A 20,330-nucleotide genomic window follows, 5' to 3' on the forward strand; every position below is an offset into this window, starting at 1 on the left:
GCCTGCAATTACTGCAAGTTCAAATCTCACCAGGCTCAAGGTTGACTCAGCCTTCCATCCTTTTGAGGTAGGTAAAATGAGGACCCGGATTGTGGGGGCAATGTTAGGTTATGGTTTGAGCCTAACAAGTTGTCCAGGCAATATATGTGTTCTGTGACTCTAATATGAATATCTATTGTGTAACTTTAAGGCTTTAATGCTGAGTCATGCTGTAATTAGGTAATGACTGGTTGTGAGAGTATTTAAGCAAGGTATTGTAACGTGTTCAGTTGCTGCTATGATATGCTGCCATTGATGATGAAGCTGCTATGATATGCTGCCATAGTGAGGAGTTGCTAACATTCTGCTAATCATCGTTGGATGGATCTGCTACCATTGTGGTTTGTGAACCAGAGTGAGTTTGTTATTCTAACCAACTAATGTTTGTTTGGTAAGAAGATATCTGTAACTACTGGACTGATTTACTGCCAAAGACTTGGCATTTGTTTAAAGACTATGAGACTGTTTTTCTACTATAAAGTAAGCTTTTGATAAACCAGTTTGCATATCTCTTATTCATTGCTCTCAGCAACGTTTCCTTGTGCATTTACTCTGCTGGTTGGTAACACAACACCAATATCCTTAACAGGCAATAAACTGACTTTGTATAAAAAAGAACACCGCTTTGGGGGGGGGCACAAAGCCCTACTAAGCAGGTATATACAAAAGTATGAAGGCTATTGCTTAAGAAAGCATTGTAAGCCGCCCGGAGTCTCCGGAGAAGGGCGGCATATAAATCGAACCAATAAATAAATAAATAAATAAATAAACTGAGGTGTTTAAAGGGAGACTGGGCAGTAATGGCGAACCTTTGAGACACCGAGTGCCCAAACTGAGCATGTGTGCATGGCCAAACTGAAAGGTGCACGCGTGCAAATGCGTGCATGCACATGCATGCAAGGACATGCCCGAATGTGCGCGAATGTGCCCATGCGTGCATGCGCAGCAGAGACCCATAGACCAGCTGGCCGGCGGTAGATGGGGCATCCCAACACCGGCAGCACGGCAAGAGGTAAGATCTTTGTCTTTCGTGAGCTTCTGTTTTGTCGCTTGCAGGGAAACGGAAGCTCAGGAAAGAAACGCCACGGGGATCTGACCCGGGGCCAGCAGAGAGGGTGCTGCGTGCCACCTCTGGTTCACCATCACGGGTATAGGGTCTCCTGCTTGAGCAGGGGGCTGGACTAGAAGACCTCTAAGTTCCCTTCCAACTCTTGTTCTTCTGGACTCTTAGCTCAGAGGCTGTGAGTTAGTTCTGGCTTGAGCTGACCGCTACGCTCTCCCTCCCCTCCGGCCTCAGCCCTTCCCTTTTGGCCACCTGGCCTCCAGGAGGAGAGGGGGGGGGCGCCGCTTAATGTGACGCGCTTCATCATGTTTGACGTCTGCCTTGGCAGCGGCCGCTACTCAAGACGGAGGAGGGAAGGAGCTATTTAAGAGCCCTTCTCACCTAACCCTCCCTGAAAACAGGACTGCAACGCGCGGGCCCTGGGCCAGCTCCTCGTCTTCCCTTGCCCTGATGGATTCCTGCCTGCGTCGCACCCCCCACCCCCAGCCCCCCAAAGCACATTCTGACCTAAAAACAGCAAGGAGGTATTTTCTGCCTCATTGACACAGGGGAAGCGGGCGAGGGGCCGTCCCAAGTTTACGTAGTCGCCCTGAATTAACTTGGCCGGGGTATTTGTGTGGCTCCGCCGGGCACTGCCATACAAGGAGGGTTGGGGGTCTGCGGAGCTTCCCCGGGGAGGGATATAAAGGAAGAGGCAGAGAGAGGGGTGGGAGGTCAAGCTCCTTTCCAGGTTATCCCCAATCCATGGGGAGGTTTTGGGGCTGAGCACCTAAGCCAGGATTTTGCAACCTCTGCCACTTTAAGACGGGTGGACTTCAACTCCCAGAATTCCCCAGCCAGCTAAGCTGGCTGGGGAATTCTGGGAATTGAAGTCCACTCATCTTAAAGTGACGGAGACTGAACTACAGGCGCGGGTGGGCCTAGACTTACAACAGTTCATTTAGTGACCGTTCAAAGTTACAACGGCACTGAAAAAAAGGACCCTTTTTTCACACTTACGACCGCTGTGGCGTCCCTACGGTCACGGGATCGAAATTCAGAGGCTTGGCAACTGACTCATACTTATGACGTCACCCATTCCCCTTTTGCGACCTTCTGACAAGCAAAGTCAACGGGGAAGCCAGATTCCCTTAACAACTGTGTCACTAGCTTAACAACTGCAGTGATTCACTTAGCAACGGTGGCAAGGAATGGAGCAAAACTCGCTCAACGAATGTTTCACTTAACAACGGAAGCGTTGGGCTCAATGGTAGTCGAACGTCGAGGACTAAGGGCAACCCTCGAGTTATGAACAGAACTGAGGCCAGGTTTTTGGTGGCTAAGCGAGCCAAACTCTTCATTTTCCCCCGTTTTATGATCTTTCCTGCCATCGTTGTTAAGGGAATCACCGTCGTTGTTAAGAGCAGCTGACTAGTGGGGAATTAGTACGGGACAGGGTAGAAACGAAGCGGGGTGGGATGTTAAACATGCACTGTAATGATTCTGTCAGGGTCCCCTGCTTGAGGTGGGGGCTGGACTAGACAACCTCGGAGGCCCCTTCCAACTCTTGTCATTCTCTTTTCACCCTTTGACGCTGCCTGGAGGCTGACAACTTCAAGTTATCGTTATCAAAGGCCCCGAGATGCAGCTAGGTAAATTGAGGACCCAGTTTGTGGGGGCAATAAGCTGACTTTGTATAAATATACAAAAAGTATGAAGGCTATTGCTTAACACATTGTAAGCCACCCTGAGTCTCCGGAGAAGGACGGCATATAAATCAAATTTTAAAAAAAAAATGTGCTTGCCTGGCCCAGCCCCAAAGGCTGAGCAATGGGAGGAAGAGGGATGTGACGGAGGAGGAGAGGGTCACAGTCCCCGTGCCATCGCTGGCAAGAGGCACCCTCTCTTCTCTTCTCGGGCCGGGAAGATTTATAGATCCACCAGATCACCTTCCACACAAACCGTTGATTTAAGGCTTCGGGACTGCCCTGAGCTGCAACAACAGATCAGCTGGGTCCTTTTCCACATGCGGCTGCTAGAAGGACTGCAACCCAGGGAATCCTCGACTTACGACCACAATTGAAGCCAACATTTCCGCTGCTAAACGAGACAGCTGTTAAGTGAGTTTTGCCCCATCGGAAGACCTTTCTTGCCACCGGTGTTAAGTGAATCAGTACCACGGTTATTAAGTAGCTTCCCCGTGGGTCAGAAGGTTGCCAAAGGGGATCATTTGGCAATGGGACTCTGCGACTGTCATAAGTATGAGTCGGTCCCAAGCGGTTGGATTTTGGTCACGTGACCATGGGGGATGCTGCAATGGCTGTAAATGTGAGAAAGTCATTTTTTTCCAGTGCCATCGTAACTTCGGTCAGTAAATGAACCTGTTGTAAATGAACCTGTTGTAAATGAACCTGTTGTATGATCAGAAAGGGGATTAAGTGGGGAATGAAGTGAGAGCGCAACAGGCCAACATGGCCCAGAATTCAATGATGATTTGATTTGGGAATCTGCGTCGTTTGTGTGAACAGCGGAGTCCAGCTCTCTTGCTACTGGGAAGGCACCAGGAGGTCCCCGATGTTCTTGGATGATCAGAAGAAGACTGCCTATCCTTCATTGGCCAGTATCCGTTGCCCAGAATGGCTGGCAGATGAGAGTTATGGATGCAGGGCACCCACTTCTAAGTCTACCTCATTCCACAACTATCACCACGTCCTTCCAACACGGATTCCTCTGCTGGCTACCAAGACCGGCTTCTCAAGAGCAAAACATGCCATCCCAACGGTGCTTTTTCAGGAGTCAAAAAAACTTTCTGTTTTTTTCTTGGAAGATGTTTCGCTTCTCATCCGAGAAGCTTCTTCAGCTCTGACAGAATGGTGGGGAATGGAAGGATTGATACTCCTTGCAGACAGCTGGTCCTTTGCATCCTTTTAGAGAGTCATTGAGGCCACTTTGTCTGTGTCCTCAGGGTCACCTGAGTGGTGCAAATGGCTGTGGAGCCTTCTTGGAACTGCTGAAAAGACTATATTGTAGATTGGAGATAATGTCGTATCCCTCCTCCTCTATTGAGGGAGGTCTGTTGAAGTTGGACATAAATGTCCTCTTGGACCCTTCTTTCAAACCAGGTGACCCTGAGGACAAAGATAAACTTCAGGTGGCTTCAATGACCCTCTGAAAGGATGCAAAGGACCAGCTGTCTGCAAGGAGTATCAATCCTTCCATTCCTCACCATCCAGTCAGAGCTGAAGAAGCTTCTTGAATGAGAAGTGAAACGTCTTCAAAAGAAAAAACAAGAAAGTCCAGTTGCCTCCTGAAAAAGCACATTTGGGACAACCAGGACCCGGATGATCGAAAATCTCCGTAGACCATAACGTGCCACGTTTTGAAGAGGTTCCCTGGCCAAGAACCAACAGGAATTAGGCACAAACTCTCCTTTCATCTTTTGACATTGTTCGGTGGAATGGGACAACTTGCCACGGCCAATCCTGGTCGACTCACCCCGGCCTCTCTGTGGGACAACTTGCCGTAGAACAATTTCAATGTGGGGTAATTTAAGAGAGGGACCGGTAGAACTGAAGTTCGCCCCAATCTTGAGGGCTTCTCACCCTGCCGCAATTCACTTCTCTCTCTCTTGAGTTATCCCGCGTGGAATTGTTGTTCCAGGGTGAGTCAACCGAGGCAAGTTGGCCACAGCAAGTTGTCCTAGACCCCCATTCGGGCCCCCTCCTCTTTTAAGGTTCCCACCATGGCTGCAGGGCCAAAGGTCAAGCTTCGAATTTTGCTTTTGCTGTTTCACCCGAGGGGGCGGGGAGAGGAAGAATGGAATGTACAACGAGACAACAGCCATGGGAACCAAGGACACTTCAGGAGGTGTTTGCCAGAGTCAAAAAGACTTTCTCATAACAATATTAAGAAACACAATTGGATGATTTTGACCTGGTCTAATAGGGAGGAGAATCTATACTTTAACTACACAGGTTTGCGCGGGAAATAGCTAGATCTGGTTTTGCTTTCATACGTGCCGAAATGATGTACTCAACAAAGCTTTGCACAAGGAGATTGGATCGTCTTCGTTGGTGCCTGCTTCGCTTGGGTTCGTCAGTCGGAACCTCGACACCAAGACCAAGGAGAGCAGCACTGGTGCCAACCTGGCTACGGGAAAGAGACCCATTCTTCTGACGGCCCCCAGGCTTTCCGCGCGGGAGAAGACAGAGCGATGGCAGCTCCCGAGGAACCTCCTTACCTCCAAGTCTGCTTTGCATAGTTTCTCTGCTCAGGTGGGCAGGAGTTTCTAGTGCTGGCTTGCTTGGCCTGGTGCTTCTTCTGGGGATGCTGGAGTTTGCAGTGGGAGCCCTTGGGGCAGACGCCGTGCTTGGAGAAGTCCGGGCACACCAATGTGTGTTTCTTCTTGCACTGAAAAGGAAGACAACAAGATCCACCATGAATCAACAACCTACGGAGGAAGGCAAGGAGGGCCTTCTGGAGCTTCTCCAAAGAAGGAACTCAAGCGTTTAGGGAGCTGATCAAATATCTGAGGTGGCTTCCCAAAGCTGGCCAACAGCCAGCCCGGAGGAGCTTGGAAGCTAAACGGGGACAGGGTCCAGCATCAACGTTACAGCCAAATAACATTATCAGATAACCTTTTATGGGCTAGAAACACAAAGGCGATTAAGGCTTCTGGTCTTGAATTGCACGTTCAACCAGGTCTATGTTGATACAGAAAATGCAAGACACACAACTCTCTCTCTCTGTGTGTGTGTGTGTGTGTGTGTGTGTGTGTGTGTGTGTGTGTGTCAATTTAGATGCCTCAGTGTGTGCCCAACTCAAGCTGAATCCCCACATTGAAAAGGCCAAGGCAATTTGCAATGGACGTCGTGGAAATGTCACAAGTACAGGTAGTCCTCATCTTATAAACATTTGTTCAGTGACCGTTTGACCTTCCAACGGCACTGAAACAAAGTGACTCGTGACCGTTTTTCACACTTGCGACCACTGCAGCATCCCCATGGTCACACGATCAAAATTTGGATAGCACTGGCACTTAGACTCATATACCGCTTCCCAGTGCTTTCCAGCCCTCTCTAGGTGGTTTTCAGAGTCAGCCTCTGGCCCCCAACCATCTGGGTCCTCATTTTACAACCTCGGAAAGATGGAAGGCTGAGTCGACCTTCAGCTGATCAGGATTGAACTCCAGTGGCAGTGGGCAGAGTCATCCTGCAATACTACACTCTAATCACTATGCCACCATGGCCCTTCCTTCCTTCCTTCCTTCCTTCCTTCCTTCCTTCCTTCCTTCCTTCCTTCCTTCCCTCCCTCCCTCCCTCCCTCCCTCCCTCCCTCCCTCCCTACTTAGCACTAGCCCTTAGACTTATATACCACTTCATAGTGCTTTCCAGCCCTCTCTAAGCTGTTTACAGAGTCAGCCTCTTGCCCCCAACAATCTGGGTCCTCATTTTACCCACCTCAGAAGGATGGAAGGCTGAGTCAACCTTGAGCCAATTAGGATCAAACTCTTGGCAGTGGGCAGAGTTAGCCTTCAATACTACATTCTGACAAGGAAGGAAGGAAGGAAGGAAGGAAGGAAGGAAGGAAGGAAGGAAGGAAGGAAGGAAGGAAGGAAGGAAGGAAGGAAGGAAGGAAGGAAGGACAGTAGCACTAGCACTTAGACTTCTATCCCGCTTCCCAATGCTTTCCAGCCTTCTCTAAGCGGTTTACAGAGTCAGCCTCTGGCCCCCAACAATCTGGGTCCTCATTTTACCAACCTTGGAAAGATGGAAGGCTGAATCAACCCTGAGTCAGTCAGGATCGAACCGCTGGCAGGGGCAGAATTAGCCTGCAATACAGGATTCTAACCACAGCGCCACTACGGCTCCGGCATGTACTTATGGCGGTTGCAGTGTGTCCCTGGGGGGGGATCACGTGATCCCCTTTTGCGACCTTCTGACGAGCAAAGTCCATGGGGAAGCCAAATTCATTCAACAACTGTGTTACTAACTTAACAACTTATTAATGTTTGCTCCAAAAGACGCATTAGGTATTATTTTCCAGTTAGGTCTTATTTTCGGGGAAACACGGTATATAAACTCTGGCTCAGGAATTGCAGAGACTGTATATAGATTCTATGATGGTATTCCTTCTCAGGTTTTTTTCAAGGCTGATATTTCAGCCACAGAGTTGGAGTGTGTGTACGGCTCGGACCCAAAGGAATTGCCAGGCTGCCAGGACAGGCTGGGAGGGAAGCCACAGACCCAGGCCCAATGATGTCCAGGAGGGGGACTGGGGGCCCTTCATTTCAGGAGAAGGACCACTCATGATCAAACTTGGCTGCATTAACGGAGGGACAGAATCAAGATGAGGTGAAGTGTTAGTACCACTTTATGATGCCTTGGTGAGGCCTCACTTGAGATATTGCATCCAGTTTGGGTTACCATGATGTAAAAAAAAGATGTTGAGACTTTAGAAAGAGTGCAGAGAAGAGCAACAAAGATGATTAGGGGACTGGAGGCTAAAACATACGAAAAATGGTTACTGGAATTGGGTATGTCTACTCTAGTGAAAAGAAAGACCAGGCAGTGACAGGAGAGAGGTCTTCCAATATCTCACGGGCTGCCACAAAGAAGAGGGGGTCAACCTATTCTCCAAGGCACCTGAAGGCAGTATAGATGGTACCTGGCTCAACAGCAGGAACTGTGAGACGGATCTTGGAATCTTAATGGACAATCACTTAAATATGAGCCAGCCGTATGCAGCAGAAGCCAAAAAAGCCAACGCAATCCTAAATTGCATTAATGGAGAGACAGAATCAAGATGAGGTGAACTGTTAGTACCACTTTATGATGACTTGGTAAGGCCACACTTGGAATCCTGCATCCAGTTTTGGTCGCCACGATGTAAAAAAAGATGTTGAGACTCTAGAAAGAGTGCAGAGAAGAGCAAGAAAGATGATGAGGGGACTGGAGGCTAAAAGATACGAAGAACGGTTGCAGGAACTGGGCCTGGCTAGTCTAGTGAAGAGAAGGACCAGGGGAGACATGTCAGCAGTTTTCCAATATCTCAGGGGCTGCCACAAAGAAGAGGGAGTCGATTTACTCTCCAAAGCAAGACAAAAAGTAATGGATGGAAACTTATCAAGGAGAGATTCAACCTAGAAATGAATGTCTATGGAGATTCTCCGTCATCCAGGCCATGGTTGTCCCAAAGATCCTTTTTTTTCAAGAGGCAACTGGACTTTCTGTTTTTTTTCTTTGAAGAGGTTTTGCTTCTTATCCAGAGCTGAAGAAGCTTCTAGGATGAGAAGCGAAACGTCTTCAAAGAAAAACCAGAAAGTCCAGTTGCCTCTTGAAAAAAAAGCACCTTTAGGACAATCTAGAAATAAGAGAGAAATTTCCTGAGAACGAGAACAATGGATTATTAGTTGAACGTCTTGCCTTCAGACGTTTTGGAGGTCGGACAACTGTTTGACTGGAATGGTACATGATCTGCTGCTTGAGGAGAGGGTTGGACTAGAAGACCTCCGGGGTCCCTCCCGACGGTTACTCTCTTTGCGAGAGGAGCAGAGGGAACTGGGATGTACTAAAACGCGCCACGCTTTGCAGCTGAAAGATGACCAAATATGGACGAAGAAAAAGGAGAGACAGGATGATGGTCCAAGTCCCTTCCTGGAAATATGGGAAGACGTTACATCCAAATGCGTGGGGCTAAATTTACACGTATGCGGTCTGCTTTCAAACCCGAACCGGGAAGGTTTCCTTTGAAGTGCCTCCTTCTGCTTCTGGTTTATCCATCAGAGTTCTGGCTGGTTGCGAGGAGGCCGTCCTCTGAAGTTACGGAACTAATCCATCAGGCGCTGCACTCACACAACAGCAACTGAGGCTTGAGAAACACACAACAGCTGGGCAGAGCCAAAGAAACTGCATTCGGACAGCCTTGCCACGTCCACCTAACCTTCGTCTGAGCAACCTCCGAAGCTGGGCGGCCGACGGAGGGCCGGGACAGGCCTGCCTCCGTGCTGCGGCTCCGACGGATGTTTTAAGAGCGATTTTGGGGACCCTGGACACGGCTGTTATGCGCACGCAGAAGTAGGCAGAAGCTGTCACCTCTTAGTGGCGAGGACAATTCAATCCCTCTGACGTCAAGGGACAGGCTGGTCTGGAGCCGGGAGTGGCAGAGAAAGCGTGTCTGGAGAGGCTCTCCGTGCCAGGCAAGCTAAAAATACAGGTGCCCCCCCCCACCCCCTCTGTGGCTGGGTATTTACAGGGTGCCCCTCCTTGTTAGAAATTGAAGATGCCGTCTTGGTCCCCTGTGACGAGGGCTTTTCTCCTCTTGAACCTGCTCAAATCTTTGGTCTGGCCACCCTCCCTGGGGGGGATAAGGAATGCTGGCACTCTCACACAGGAAAATATGTAACCTTACCCGGGTAACAAGTGGACTAGGATCTGTTGACCAGCCTCTCTGCTGTACCCAGAAGAAAACCAACTGGGTGCCCAGCTAATTCTGGGGTTGTGCTCTGCCCGGAGGGTTCTAATGACGCCATAGATTGGCTTACAGAAGAACAGAAGGGGCCTTGGACGTCTTCTAGTCCAACCCTCGCTCAAGCCGGGTTTTCCAACCTTGGGAACTTTTAAAGCTTGAGGCTGGCTGGGGAATTCTGGGAGTCGAAGTCCACGAGTCTTGAAGTTGCCAAAGTTGGACACCTCTGTCCAATTCCATTCTAGACAAATTGGCTCTCCAATCTCTTCTCGAAAACCTCCAGGGATGGTTGTCCCAAAGGTGCTTTTCCAAAAAGAAACTGGACTTCCTTGGGTTTTTTTTTTTCCCCTTTGAAAATGTTTCGCTTCTCATTCAAGAAGCTTCTTCTGTTCTATGGAAGGACGCTTCGAGTCCCACAATGGACGAACGGCTGCAAAAGTTGATGGAGTTAGCAGAGGTGGCTAAATGAACTACTTTAATTAAAGAAAAACCAATACACAATTACTTTGGTTTCGACTTGGAAACCGCTTCTGGACTTTGTGCTCGAGGTGGAAAAAAATGAAACGTTGATTTTGGATTTTACCGATTAGATAGGTTTGTTATAAAAAGGGCTAGTTTATACTATTATGTCATAGTAAAAAATTGAGGTTTCATGTTATCTTATTCTACTGCATCAAATAAGAGCAAGAGCCTTGGTAGTACAGGGGTTTAAGGCACCCTGTTATTAAGCTGGTTATTAAGACCAGCTGCCTGCAATTACTGCAGGGTTCGAATCTCGCCAAGGCTCAAGGTTGACTCAGCCTTCCATCCTTTCTAAGGTGGGTGAAATGAGGACCCAGTTTGTGGGGGCAATAAGCTGACTTTGTATAAATATACAAAAGGATGAAGGCTATTGCTTAACGCATTGTAAGCCGCCCTGAGTCTTCGGAGAAGGGCGGCATATAAATCAAATTAAAAAAAAAAAAATAGAGTTGGAAGTCAAGGCCTTTTCTTTCTTTTTCTCTTTCTCCCTCCCCTATTTTTCCTACAATTCTCTCTTGTATTTTATGTTATAAACTAATAACAGTTAAAAAAGAAGCGTCTTCAGCTCTAAATGATTGGTGGGGGATGGAAGACTTCTTTGCAGTCATCGTTAGCACTCAAGAATGTAAATCCTTCCATTCCCCACCATTCAGTTAGAAGTGAAGGAGCTTCTTGGGTGAAAAGCAAAACGTCTTTCAAAAGAAGACGCCTCCAGAAAAAGCACCTTTGGGACAACCAGGACCTGGATGACTGAGAATCTCTACAGACCTCCAGTGATGGAGCAGCCATAACTTCTAGTGGCAAGCCCTTTCCACTGATTAATTGTTTTTAACTGTCTGGAAATTTCTCCTTAATTCCAGGTTGCTTCTCTCCTTGATTAGTTTCCATCCATTGTTTCTTGTCCTGCCTTCAGGTGCTTTGGGAAATAAGTTGACCCCCTCTTATTTGTGGCAGCTCCTCAAAATACTGGAAAGACTGCTATCACGTCATCCTCTACATGACAACAGTCCCGTTGAAAGATGTCAATCAGGCCTGGGTCAGGGTGAAGAGGGAGGGGTAGGAGGGACGCTCTGATCCCAGCCAGAAGAAACGCTGCCCTGCCACGCCTAACAAGAGATGCAAAATTGCATGGCGGGTAGAAGTACGCGCCAATGATAAGCATCCACCGGCCTCTTGGGCAGTGCCCAAGAAAACACAGAGATTCGGTTACTGTGAGCCTCCAGCATGTCAGATGAGGTGAGGAGGAGGAGGGGGGGGGGGGCTAAGAGGTGTAAGGGGGCCCATCTCATTCTTGGAGATATTTGATCTGGTTCACCTGTCGGGGAAGCTAATTTTACCCCTCTGGGCAGATCCTGGATGGCTGGACGGCCGGTTGCACTATAAAAAGGAAGAGCAAACATCTCGAGGGGGCATAAGAAAATCCAACAGGAAGTTCAGGATGGGGAAGGGGGGGGAGAGGGCAGAGTGAGGGGGGGGTGTTCCAGTGCTGTGCCTTACAGAAATGCAGAACGAGAGAGTTGGAAGGGACTTTGGAGGTCTTCTAGTCCAGCCCTCTGCTCGAGCAGGAGTCCAGACAAATAGCTGTCCAATCTCTTCTTGAAAACCTCCTCTGATGGGAGCACCCACAATATCTGGAGGCCAGGTCTTAAAGCAATAAGGGAGGGGGCTCTCCAAATCTTCTCGCCAATCTTCAGAGGGATTCCCTGGGAACATGGAGGGATTCCCCACCCACCCACAAAATCACCTTGCTGAGATGGGCTTCCCACACTCTTTGGGAGCCTAGGACTTGCCTCCAGAAGTTATGGGTGCTCCATCACTGTTGGTTTTTAAGAAGAGACTGGAGAGCCACGTGTCTGAAATGGTCTACTTGGCCTAGGGTCTCCTGCCTGAGCAGGGGGTTGGACTAGAAGACCTCCGAGGTCCCTTCCAACTCTGTTGTTCTGCTGTGCCACCGTCGTATGCCCACGGAGCCTGGCCTTTCCCAGGAGGGCCGTTTGGGAAAACGGTGGGCCGGGCGCACAAAAGTGAGTGGCGGAACGATTACGTCCAACCCTTCGCTTCATTTCAGGAGGCGAAAGAGAGGCAGCTGGTCGAAAGAGGGATTTGCCTGGCATCTCCCTCTGGCAGCAGCCTGCAAACGGTGGGAATTCCTGGCTTCCTGCTTGCCAGGCTGCCTGCACCCATTGTCCACAACCTTGCCCCGGCCCCAGGGAGAGGAGGAAGGGGGCGCCCGCTCGACTTGATTTAGTTAGTTTAGTTTAGTTTAGTTTATTTGATTTGATTTATCCTGGATTGGGGGCCTGTCTGTCGCAGACCCGTGTTAGTTAGTTGTTTCATTGATATACTGACAAACAGGGAGGGGAAAAGGAGGGAGAGAAAGAAGGGGAAGGGAGGGGAGGGGAGGGGAGGGGAGGGGAGGGGAGGGGAGGGGAGGAGAGGAGAGGAGGAGAACGGAAAAAAGGAAAGGAAAGGAAAGGAAAGGAAAGGAAAGGAAAGGAAAGGAAAGGAAAGGAAAGGAAAGGAAAGGAAAGGAAAGGGGAAAGTAATGGAATGGAGAGAAAAGGAAAGAAGAAAAGAAAGGAAAGATGGAGGGAAGGAGGGATATCATACCATCTCCCCCCTCTGCTGGTACTAATTTTTAAATGGGGCAAGCTGACTTTTATGCAACTGTGAGCAAGGAAGTGAGAAAAAGGGAGTGAGTGAGAGGGGAGAGGGAGAGGGAGGTGGGGGGGAGAGAGAGAGAGTGAGTGAGATACCTTTTATAGAAATAACCAACAACACCGGCCCACATGTCGTCACCTATTCTCACGGGGCAGCTCCTGACACCAGAACCTCAGAAATGGCCCCGGTGACATTTGAGGAGGGGGTAACCGGCAAAGGCAGGTGCGTTAGCAGAGATGGGAGCCTGCTGACCCTCTCCAGCTGGTCTTTGCAGCTCAGGCCGGCGCTGCCCCCTACTGCAGCCAAAGAGCAGGAGACGGTCTCCACCCCAGCCTGTTTCCCAGCTCTCAAACCATAGTTTGCAGCCAGGACGGAAGCGGAGGTGTAGGAAATGACCAGGCTGAGACCGAGGGAGGAGTCAAACGCCTCATAAGTCTCGAGTCCCTTTGCACCCACAAGAGATCTAAATTCAGCCCAATTTGAATTCCGCTGACTCTCATCTAATTCGCTTTGACTGTTCGTAGTTCAGATTCTTCTAGCAGAGCATAAATCTGCAAAAACCCTATAGATTCATTTGAACTGCCTGCCTGGATCTCCTGATTTCCCGCGCTTGAAAAGAGGCCTTGCTTCGCCCCAGAATGACCCAACGGAGTGGACCATTAACGGAGGCCGGCCTTGGGACTTGCTTCCCATGTTCCTAGGGCCGTCCACTGCTGAAGGTACTGGGAAATAGAAGGAAAAATCAAATTTTCAGGCAACACTAAACTGGCAGGAATAGCCAATATCTCAGAAGAGAGGCTCAGGATCCAGAAGGATCTCGATGGACTCGAACACTGGTCCCTATCCAACAAAATGAAATTTAATGTAGAGAAAAGTCAGGTTTTACAGTAGTGGCCAAAATTGTGGAAACCTTTTGGGAAAAGTGTATTTTCTAAAACTAGCTAATAACACCACTTTTTTTTGGAGTAGTACCATAAAATTATATATCAATGAATGGAAAGATAATTGAATCAAGAATGTAATGCAGTAACTTTTATGAAGGATTTGCTATTAGAATAGCAGTTACAGTATAAAGAAGAAAAGTGAAACACAGAGAAAAAACAGGATATACAAAAATTATCCCCATAGAAAAACCGAGATATACAAAAGTTATCCCCATGTCAGTTAATCCTTCGTTGGGTAACCTTTAGCATGAATGACGGCCTTACAACGTCTTCCCATGGAGTGAACCAAGTCTTTGAGTTCTGCAGCTGCTCTAATGTGAAACCAAGATGGAATGATGGCTTCCATTAACTGGGTTTCATTGCTGGGTCGCAAGTTCTGACTAACAAGTTTGTATAGTCGGCTCCATAGATTTTCAGTTGGGTTAAGAAGGTCTGGGCTATTCCCAGGACATTGATTCCAGCAGTGGAATAGGTTTATCTTGAAACTCCAAAAAAATGTGTGTTATTAGCCATCAAACCTCCAAAATACAACTTTTCCCAAAAAGGTTCCCACAATTTTAGCCAGTACTGTACACTTAGGCAAGTAAAACCAAACGGACAGGTACAAGGTAGGTGAAACCTGGCTCAATAGCCACTAACTGCGGGAGGCACCTTGAAGTCCTAGCAGACAATCACTTAAGTATGAGCCAGCTGTGTGTGGCAGCAGCCAAAAAAGCCTATGCGATCCTAGGCTGCATTAACTTAAAAATAGAATCAAGATCACTTGAAGTATTTCTAGTACTGCTTTACAAAGCCTTAGTAAGACCACACTTGGAATACTGGCTCTAGTTTGGGTCACTATATTATAAAAAAAAGGTTGAGACTTTGGGAAAAATGCAGAGAAGAGCATCAATTAGGGGGCTGGAGGCTAAAACCTGAAGAACGGTTGCAGGAATTGGATATGTCTAGTTTAATGAAAAAAAGGACCAGGAGAGACATGATAGCAGTCTTCCAAGATTTGAGGGGCTGCCACAAAGAAGAGGAGGGAGTCAAGCTATTTTCCAAAGCACCCAAAGGCAAGACCAAAGAGAGATCCATCCTAAAACTAAGGAGAAATTTCCTGACAGTGAGAACAATTAACCAGTGGAACAGCTTGCCACCAGAAGCTGTGTGTGCTTCATCACTGGAGGTTTTCAAGAAGAGACTGGACAGCCATTTATTTGAAATGGTTTAGGCTTTCCTGCTTGAGCAGAGGGTTGGACTACAAGACCTCCAAGGTCCCTTCCAACTCTGTCATTCTGTATTCTATAAAAGTTCAGAAGAGAAGGACTAGGGCTGACATAACAGTCTTCCGGTACTTGAGGGGCTGCCACCTATTCTTCAAAGCACCTGAAGGCAGAACAAGAAGCAACGGGTGGAAACTAATGAAGGAGAGAAGCAACCTAGAACTAAGGAGAAATTTCCTAACAGTAAGAACAATCAATCAGTGGAACAGCTTGCCACCAGAAGTTGTGGCTGTTCCATCACTGGGGGTTTTCAAGAAGAGACTGGATGATCTGACATGGTGTAGGGTCTCCTACTTGAGCAGGAGATTGGATTAGAAGACCTCCAAAGTCCCTTCCAACTCTTGTTATTCTGCTATTCAAATCAAGTTGCCTTTTGCAAAAAAAAAACCACCCATCTCTGGGACAACCGTGGCTTGGATGATTGAGAATCTCCATGGACGTTTAGCCAGCTAGCTATGGGGAAAGTGCCCCATCACAATAGGGAACCTGGCGGGAAGAGGCTGGCTGGAAGGCCAGAGAGGTCCTTCAGGAGAGGGTCTCCCCAGGACCCCTCCCTCTGCACTGACACTGAACCCACCCACCCACCTTCCTTGCCTTTGTCCTTTGCAAAGTTAAAAAAAAAAACATTGCAGACAGCTGGTCTGTGCTGTTGCATCTTGGACACACCGAAGAGAGAAGAGGGAGAGGGAGGGAAGGGAAGGGAAAAAAAAAAAAACGAACGAGAAGAGATTTACTCCCGTTCTAAATTATTCACACGAAAAGGGACTGCGCATCTTTAACAAGCCATCGTTTTATGAACAAGGTTAACATTTTTACTTGATTCAGTAGAATATTATAAACTCTCCGGGGCCCATTTGAGGACTTTCTACGTTGCGCGAAAGGAACGCACTCAGCACTTTTGATATTATTTAGAGAATAAAATTAACCCTCCACGGCCCAGGCTGGGTATTTTCTCTCCCCCGTTAAATATGGCGTGCTCAGCAATTCCATCCCCCCTCCATATATTTATATATATATTTATATATATATATATAATTACAGGCTGCTATCCATCATCTGTAGGAGAATGTTTTTCTGACACTCCAAAAGTGATGCCGTAAGCACGTTGGCTAATAGAATAAATATTCTAAATATCTCTTTTATATTTTCATTTAAATTGGAATATTTTAAAATAATTGCAGACGGGCCAGACGGGCGCCTGGTGCCGGGGCTGCGGAAAAGCAACCCAATTACGTTCGCTTCCATTTAGGACATCGGGTTTCTGGCCACAAAATGGGCACCTGGTTGGGGCTCGGCTGCAAAACGCAGTTAGTTAGCAAAGGGTAATTTGCTGGCAGGTGCTGATGCCAAGCCCTGCCTCTTAAGAGATATCCTTATTCTACAACTCTAACTGTCAGTCATCCTTCGGCTGGCTGGTGACGGGCCTCTCCTGAAATCCTACGTCTTTTGGCCGCTCCCTAGAACTGCGATGGGGATAAGCTGCAGGTAGGTGCCTCCACCACAAAACCTGGTCCTTCTCAAAACGTTGCTGATGGGATGGGAGAGGAGACGGTTCAAACCAGAAGGAGTTTTAATGATGGAGGGAAGTATGCAGCGGGGTACCACAAGGGTATCGTCCTAGGCCCAGGACTCTTCATTATCTTCATAAATGACTTAGATGAGGGAATAGAAGGGGAACTTACGAAATTTGCAGATGATACTAAGCTGGCAGGAATAGCCAACACCCTAGAAGATAGGCTCAAGATCCAGATGGATCTGGACAGATTTGAACCCTGGGCCCCCTATCTAACAAAATGAAATTCAATGTAGAGAAAAGTCAAGTCTTACACTTAGGAAAGAAAAACGAAAAATACACTTATAGACTGGGTGAAACCAGGCTTCTTAATAGCAGTAACCGTGAGAGGGATCTTGGAGTCTTAGTGGACAAGCTGTTAAATATGAGCCAGCCGTGTGCGGCGACAGCCAAAGAAGCCAAGGCAATCCTAAACTGCATGAACAGAGGGATCCAATCAAGATCAAGGAATCCCGAGTCTCCGGAGAAGGACGGCATATAAATTAAATTAAAAAAAAAAAAAGGAAGGTACTAATACCACTCCATAAAGCCTTAGTAAGACCACACCTAGAATGCTGCATCCAGCTTTGGTCACCACACTATAAAAAAGGATGTTGAGAGTCTAGAAAGAGTGCAGAGAAGGTTCCCTAACTGGGCCATGAAACATCTGCAAGAAAACCGTCAAGTTCAGAGAGCACCCGGGACCCCCCAGCTCAACCCTGAGTTACAAATATTCCCTTCTATCATGACCACTCAACTACCTCGGCTGGTAGCCCGTGGACTATCTGTCCACTTCGGTTACCCCTTTTATCTCTTGCCGTTTCTCATCCCCGAGGAGATCGCAGCCTGTTCCAGCCCTCTGCTTGTGCACAACTCTTGTGTTTACCTTGAGGGTCACCCCTGAGCCACAGCTGGCACCCAGCCACTGTAAGGCTTTCTCCCTCATAACGGAAGGCTTCCCCCCCCCTTCTAATTTTCCCATCTTCCTGAAGACCGTCAGCACGAAGGACGGGATGGCGGAATTGGCCCACCTGACTCTGCTTTTAATTAACTCAGCGACTGGGCCCTTCTGGAGCATTAACTACGATGTGAATGCCAAATCCCCTCCGAGGAGGTTGTTGCAAGGACTCTGGAGTGTCCCTGGAGCTATCCGGCCATTTCAGCCTCTTGGATGGAGGAGAGGGAGGGGAGCCTTCCTGGGTGCAGGGAGCCTGGAGGAGGAAGCCTTCCCGTGCGTTTCTCATCTCAAGACTGGTCTGATTCAGGAGATCAGGACTTGCTGGGATGGAATGAAGATCAATCAATAAAGGAGGATAGAAGAAAGGACGATAAAGGAAGATAAACCTGGGCGTAGAGCTCTTCCACCTTGGAAGCTTTCGGATGTCTGGACTCCAACTCCCAGAATTCCCCAGCCAATTTTTTTTGCTGGATTTCCACTGCAGACATTGCAGATCATAGGATCCATTTGCACCACTCAGGTGACCCCGAGGACACAGATGAACCTCCAAGTGGCCTCAGGGACTCTCTAAAAAGGATGCAAATGACCAGCAGTCTGCAAGGAGTATAAATCCTTCCTTTTCCCTCCATCCAGTCAGAACTGAAGAAGCTCCTCGGATGAGAAGCGAAACGTCTTCAAAGAAAAAACCAGAAAAGTCCAGTTGGCTCCTGAAAAAGCACTTTTGGGACAACTTCAACTTTGTTCACTGGAGGAAGAGCTGGATGGAGTATTAAGCACACACTGTTACTGATTTGGTCACCATGAGCACAAGGAAGATGTTGAGACTCTGGAAAGAGTGCCGAGAAGAGCACCAAATTTGATGATGAGGCTAAAACTATACGATGAAAGGTTGCAAGAACTGGGATCTGTCCAGTCTAGTGAAGAGAAGGACTAGGAGGTGACATGACAGCATCTTCCAATACTTGAGGGGCTGCCACAAAGAAGAAGGGGTCCACCTATTCTCCAAAGCACCTGAAGGCAGGACAAGAAGCAATGGGGGGGAAACTCCTGAGAGGAAGACTTTTCCCAGATTGGGAAATAAGGAGGAATTTCTTGACTGGGAGAATGATTAAGAATTGGGACACATTTCCTGCTGGAGTTGTGGGAGATCTTCAAGAGAAGATTGGCCAACCATTTGTCCCGGACGGTAGAAGGACTCCTGCCTCGAGCAGGGATTTGGACTAGAAGACCTACAAGGTCCCTTATCAGCAGGATTCCATCTCCCTCTTCATACTGTGCCAGCAGAGCCGGCAAGAACTGCTTCCCGTTCATGCCAGTCTGGCAATTCATTCACTGAAGAACAAGAAGCAACCGGTGGAAACTTATGAAGGAGAGAGCCTACCTAGAATGAACGAGAAATTTCCTGACAGTGAAAAGAATAAACAAAGCGGAACGGCTTCCCTCCAGAAGTCGTGGTTGCTCCATCGTTGGAGGTTTTCAAGAAGAGATTGCACAGCCATTCGTTCGGAATTGTATGGGGTCTCCTCTCTGAGCAGGGGGTTGGACTAGAAGACCTCCAAGGTCCCTTCCAACTCTGTTATTCTATTAGTTAATCAGTGGAACGGCCTGCCTCCAGACGTTGTGGATGCTCCATCAATGGAGGCTTTTAAGACGAGACTGGACAGCCATTTTTCTGGAATTAAAGTTCCCAAGGTTGCACCTCTCTGGTCTGGGGTCTCCTGCTTGAGCAGGGGGGGTTGGACTAGAAGACCTCCGAGGTCCCTTCCAACTCGGTTAATTCTGTTAATTACGGCCTCTTTAGTCACCCCTATTCCCAGAACTATTGAGATGCCCAGATAAGGCTGTGCCCAGCACTTGGCTCAAGAGTAAACCAGAGCAGTTGATCGCATAGCCTGCTCAAAGTAGGACATGATATAATCACCTCTGCATCGCCCCACCGATTAGCCCATCCAGCTCTCCACACGCAAAATAAACTCCTGTTTTATGGGCAGTGGAGAAGGCTTGAAGTCCGCGTCCTGCCCAGAGGCACCTGGGATAGGACTAAAATCTGAGCAGTTAAATTCGAGCGTTAGTCGCCGGGCTCCCCTGCCTGTCATCAGGAAGGGCTGCAGGACTTAACTTTGATTTTAGTGTTTATTTATTTATAATGGCTTTAGTCTGCTTTTCATTAAAAGTAATCCCAAACTAGGTACAATTAAGCAGGCTCGGGCCATAAAGAGGGCTGTTGGAACGATGACGGCAATATGGTCGGGAACAAATGGGCCATCAACGGGCGCAGAAAAGCAGTGGGATGGAGCACTGGAGTGACAGAATCACAGAGTTGGAAGGGACTTTGGAGGTCTTCTAGTCCAACCCCCTGCTTAAGCAGGAGACCCCCCCCCCCCAGATCAGAGATGGGCAACCTTGAGAACTTTAAGACGTGAGGACTTCATCAGCCGGCGTGAGATAACAGTAATATGATTATATGGGAGCACGTAATACTATATCCTTCGAACTCTGTCGTTCTATGTTCAAGGTTCTATGGTACCCGCAGGATGGAAATATGTAGTCGATTTTGTAAGGTCTGAAGAATTCAAGGAGTTATATACAAGTTATAGGTTACATTTTAAAGTACGTTGATTCATAAAAATAGAATAAGAGTTCTATGTCTTAATATCTAGGCCATTTATCCAACTAAGCGCAATATTTGTTAGTTGGAAACAGAGGTGGGTTTCACGCATACCGTTACCACTGGTTCGCTCGGCACTGGAAATGTGAGCCCGCGTGTGCGGCACCACCATCCATGCATGTGTGTGGCGTCACAAAACACGGCAATTCGCTCGCTCCCGCCATCCATACATGCGTGCAGTGTCAAAAACACAGCGATATAGGACGGGATTGC

General features: G+C 48.1%; 1 protein-coding gene across 1 annotated transcript in view; it reads right to left on the minus strand.

Moving 5' to 3' along the window:
• Window positions 1-20,330, minus strand: part of ZC3H3 (zinc finger CCCH-type containing 3) — a 195,816-nt gene that overhangs the window by 11,494 nt on the left and 163,992 nt on the right. The window contains exon 10 of the mRNA XM_070940245.1: window positions 5,322-5,491. Within this exon, the coding sequence (XP_070796346.1) occupies window positions 5,322-5,491 (170 nt within the window). The remainder of the gene's footprint in view (window positions 1-5,321; window positions 5,492-20,330) is intronic.

Source organism: Pituophis catenifer, unplaced genomic scaffold, assembly GCF_029215685.1.
Source record: "Pituophis catenifer annectens isolate HBS135680 unplaced genomic scaffold, rPitCat1.0.hap2 SCAF_3, whole genome shotgun sequence".
In the NCBI taxonomy this organism is placed as follows: Eukaryota; Metazoa; Chordata; class Lepidosauria; order Squamata; family Colubridae; genus Pituophis; species Pituophis catenifer.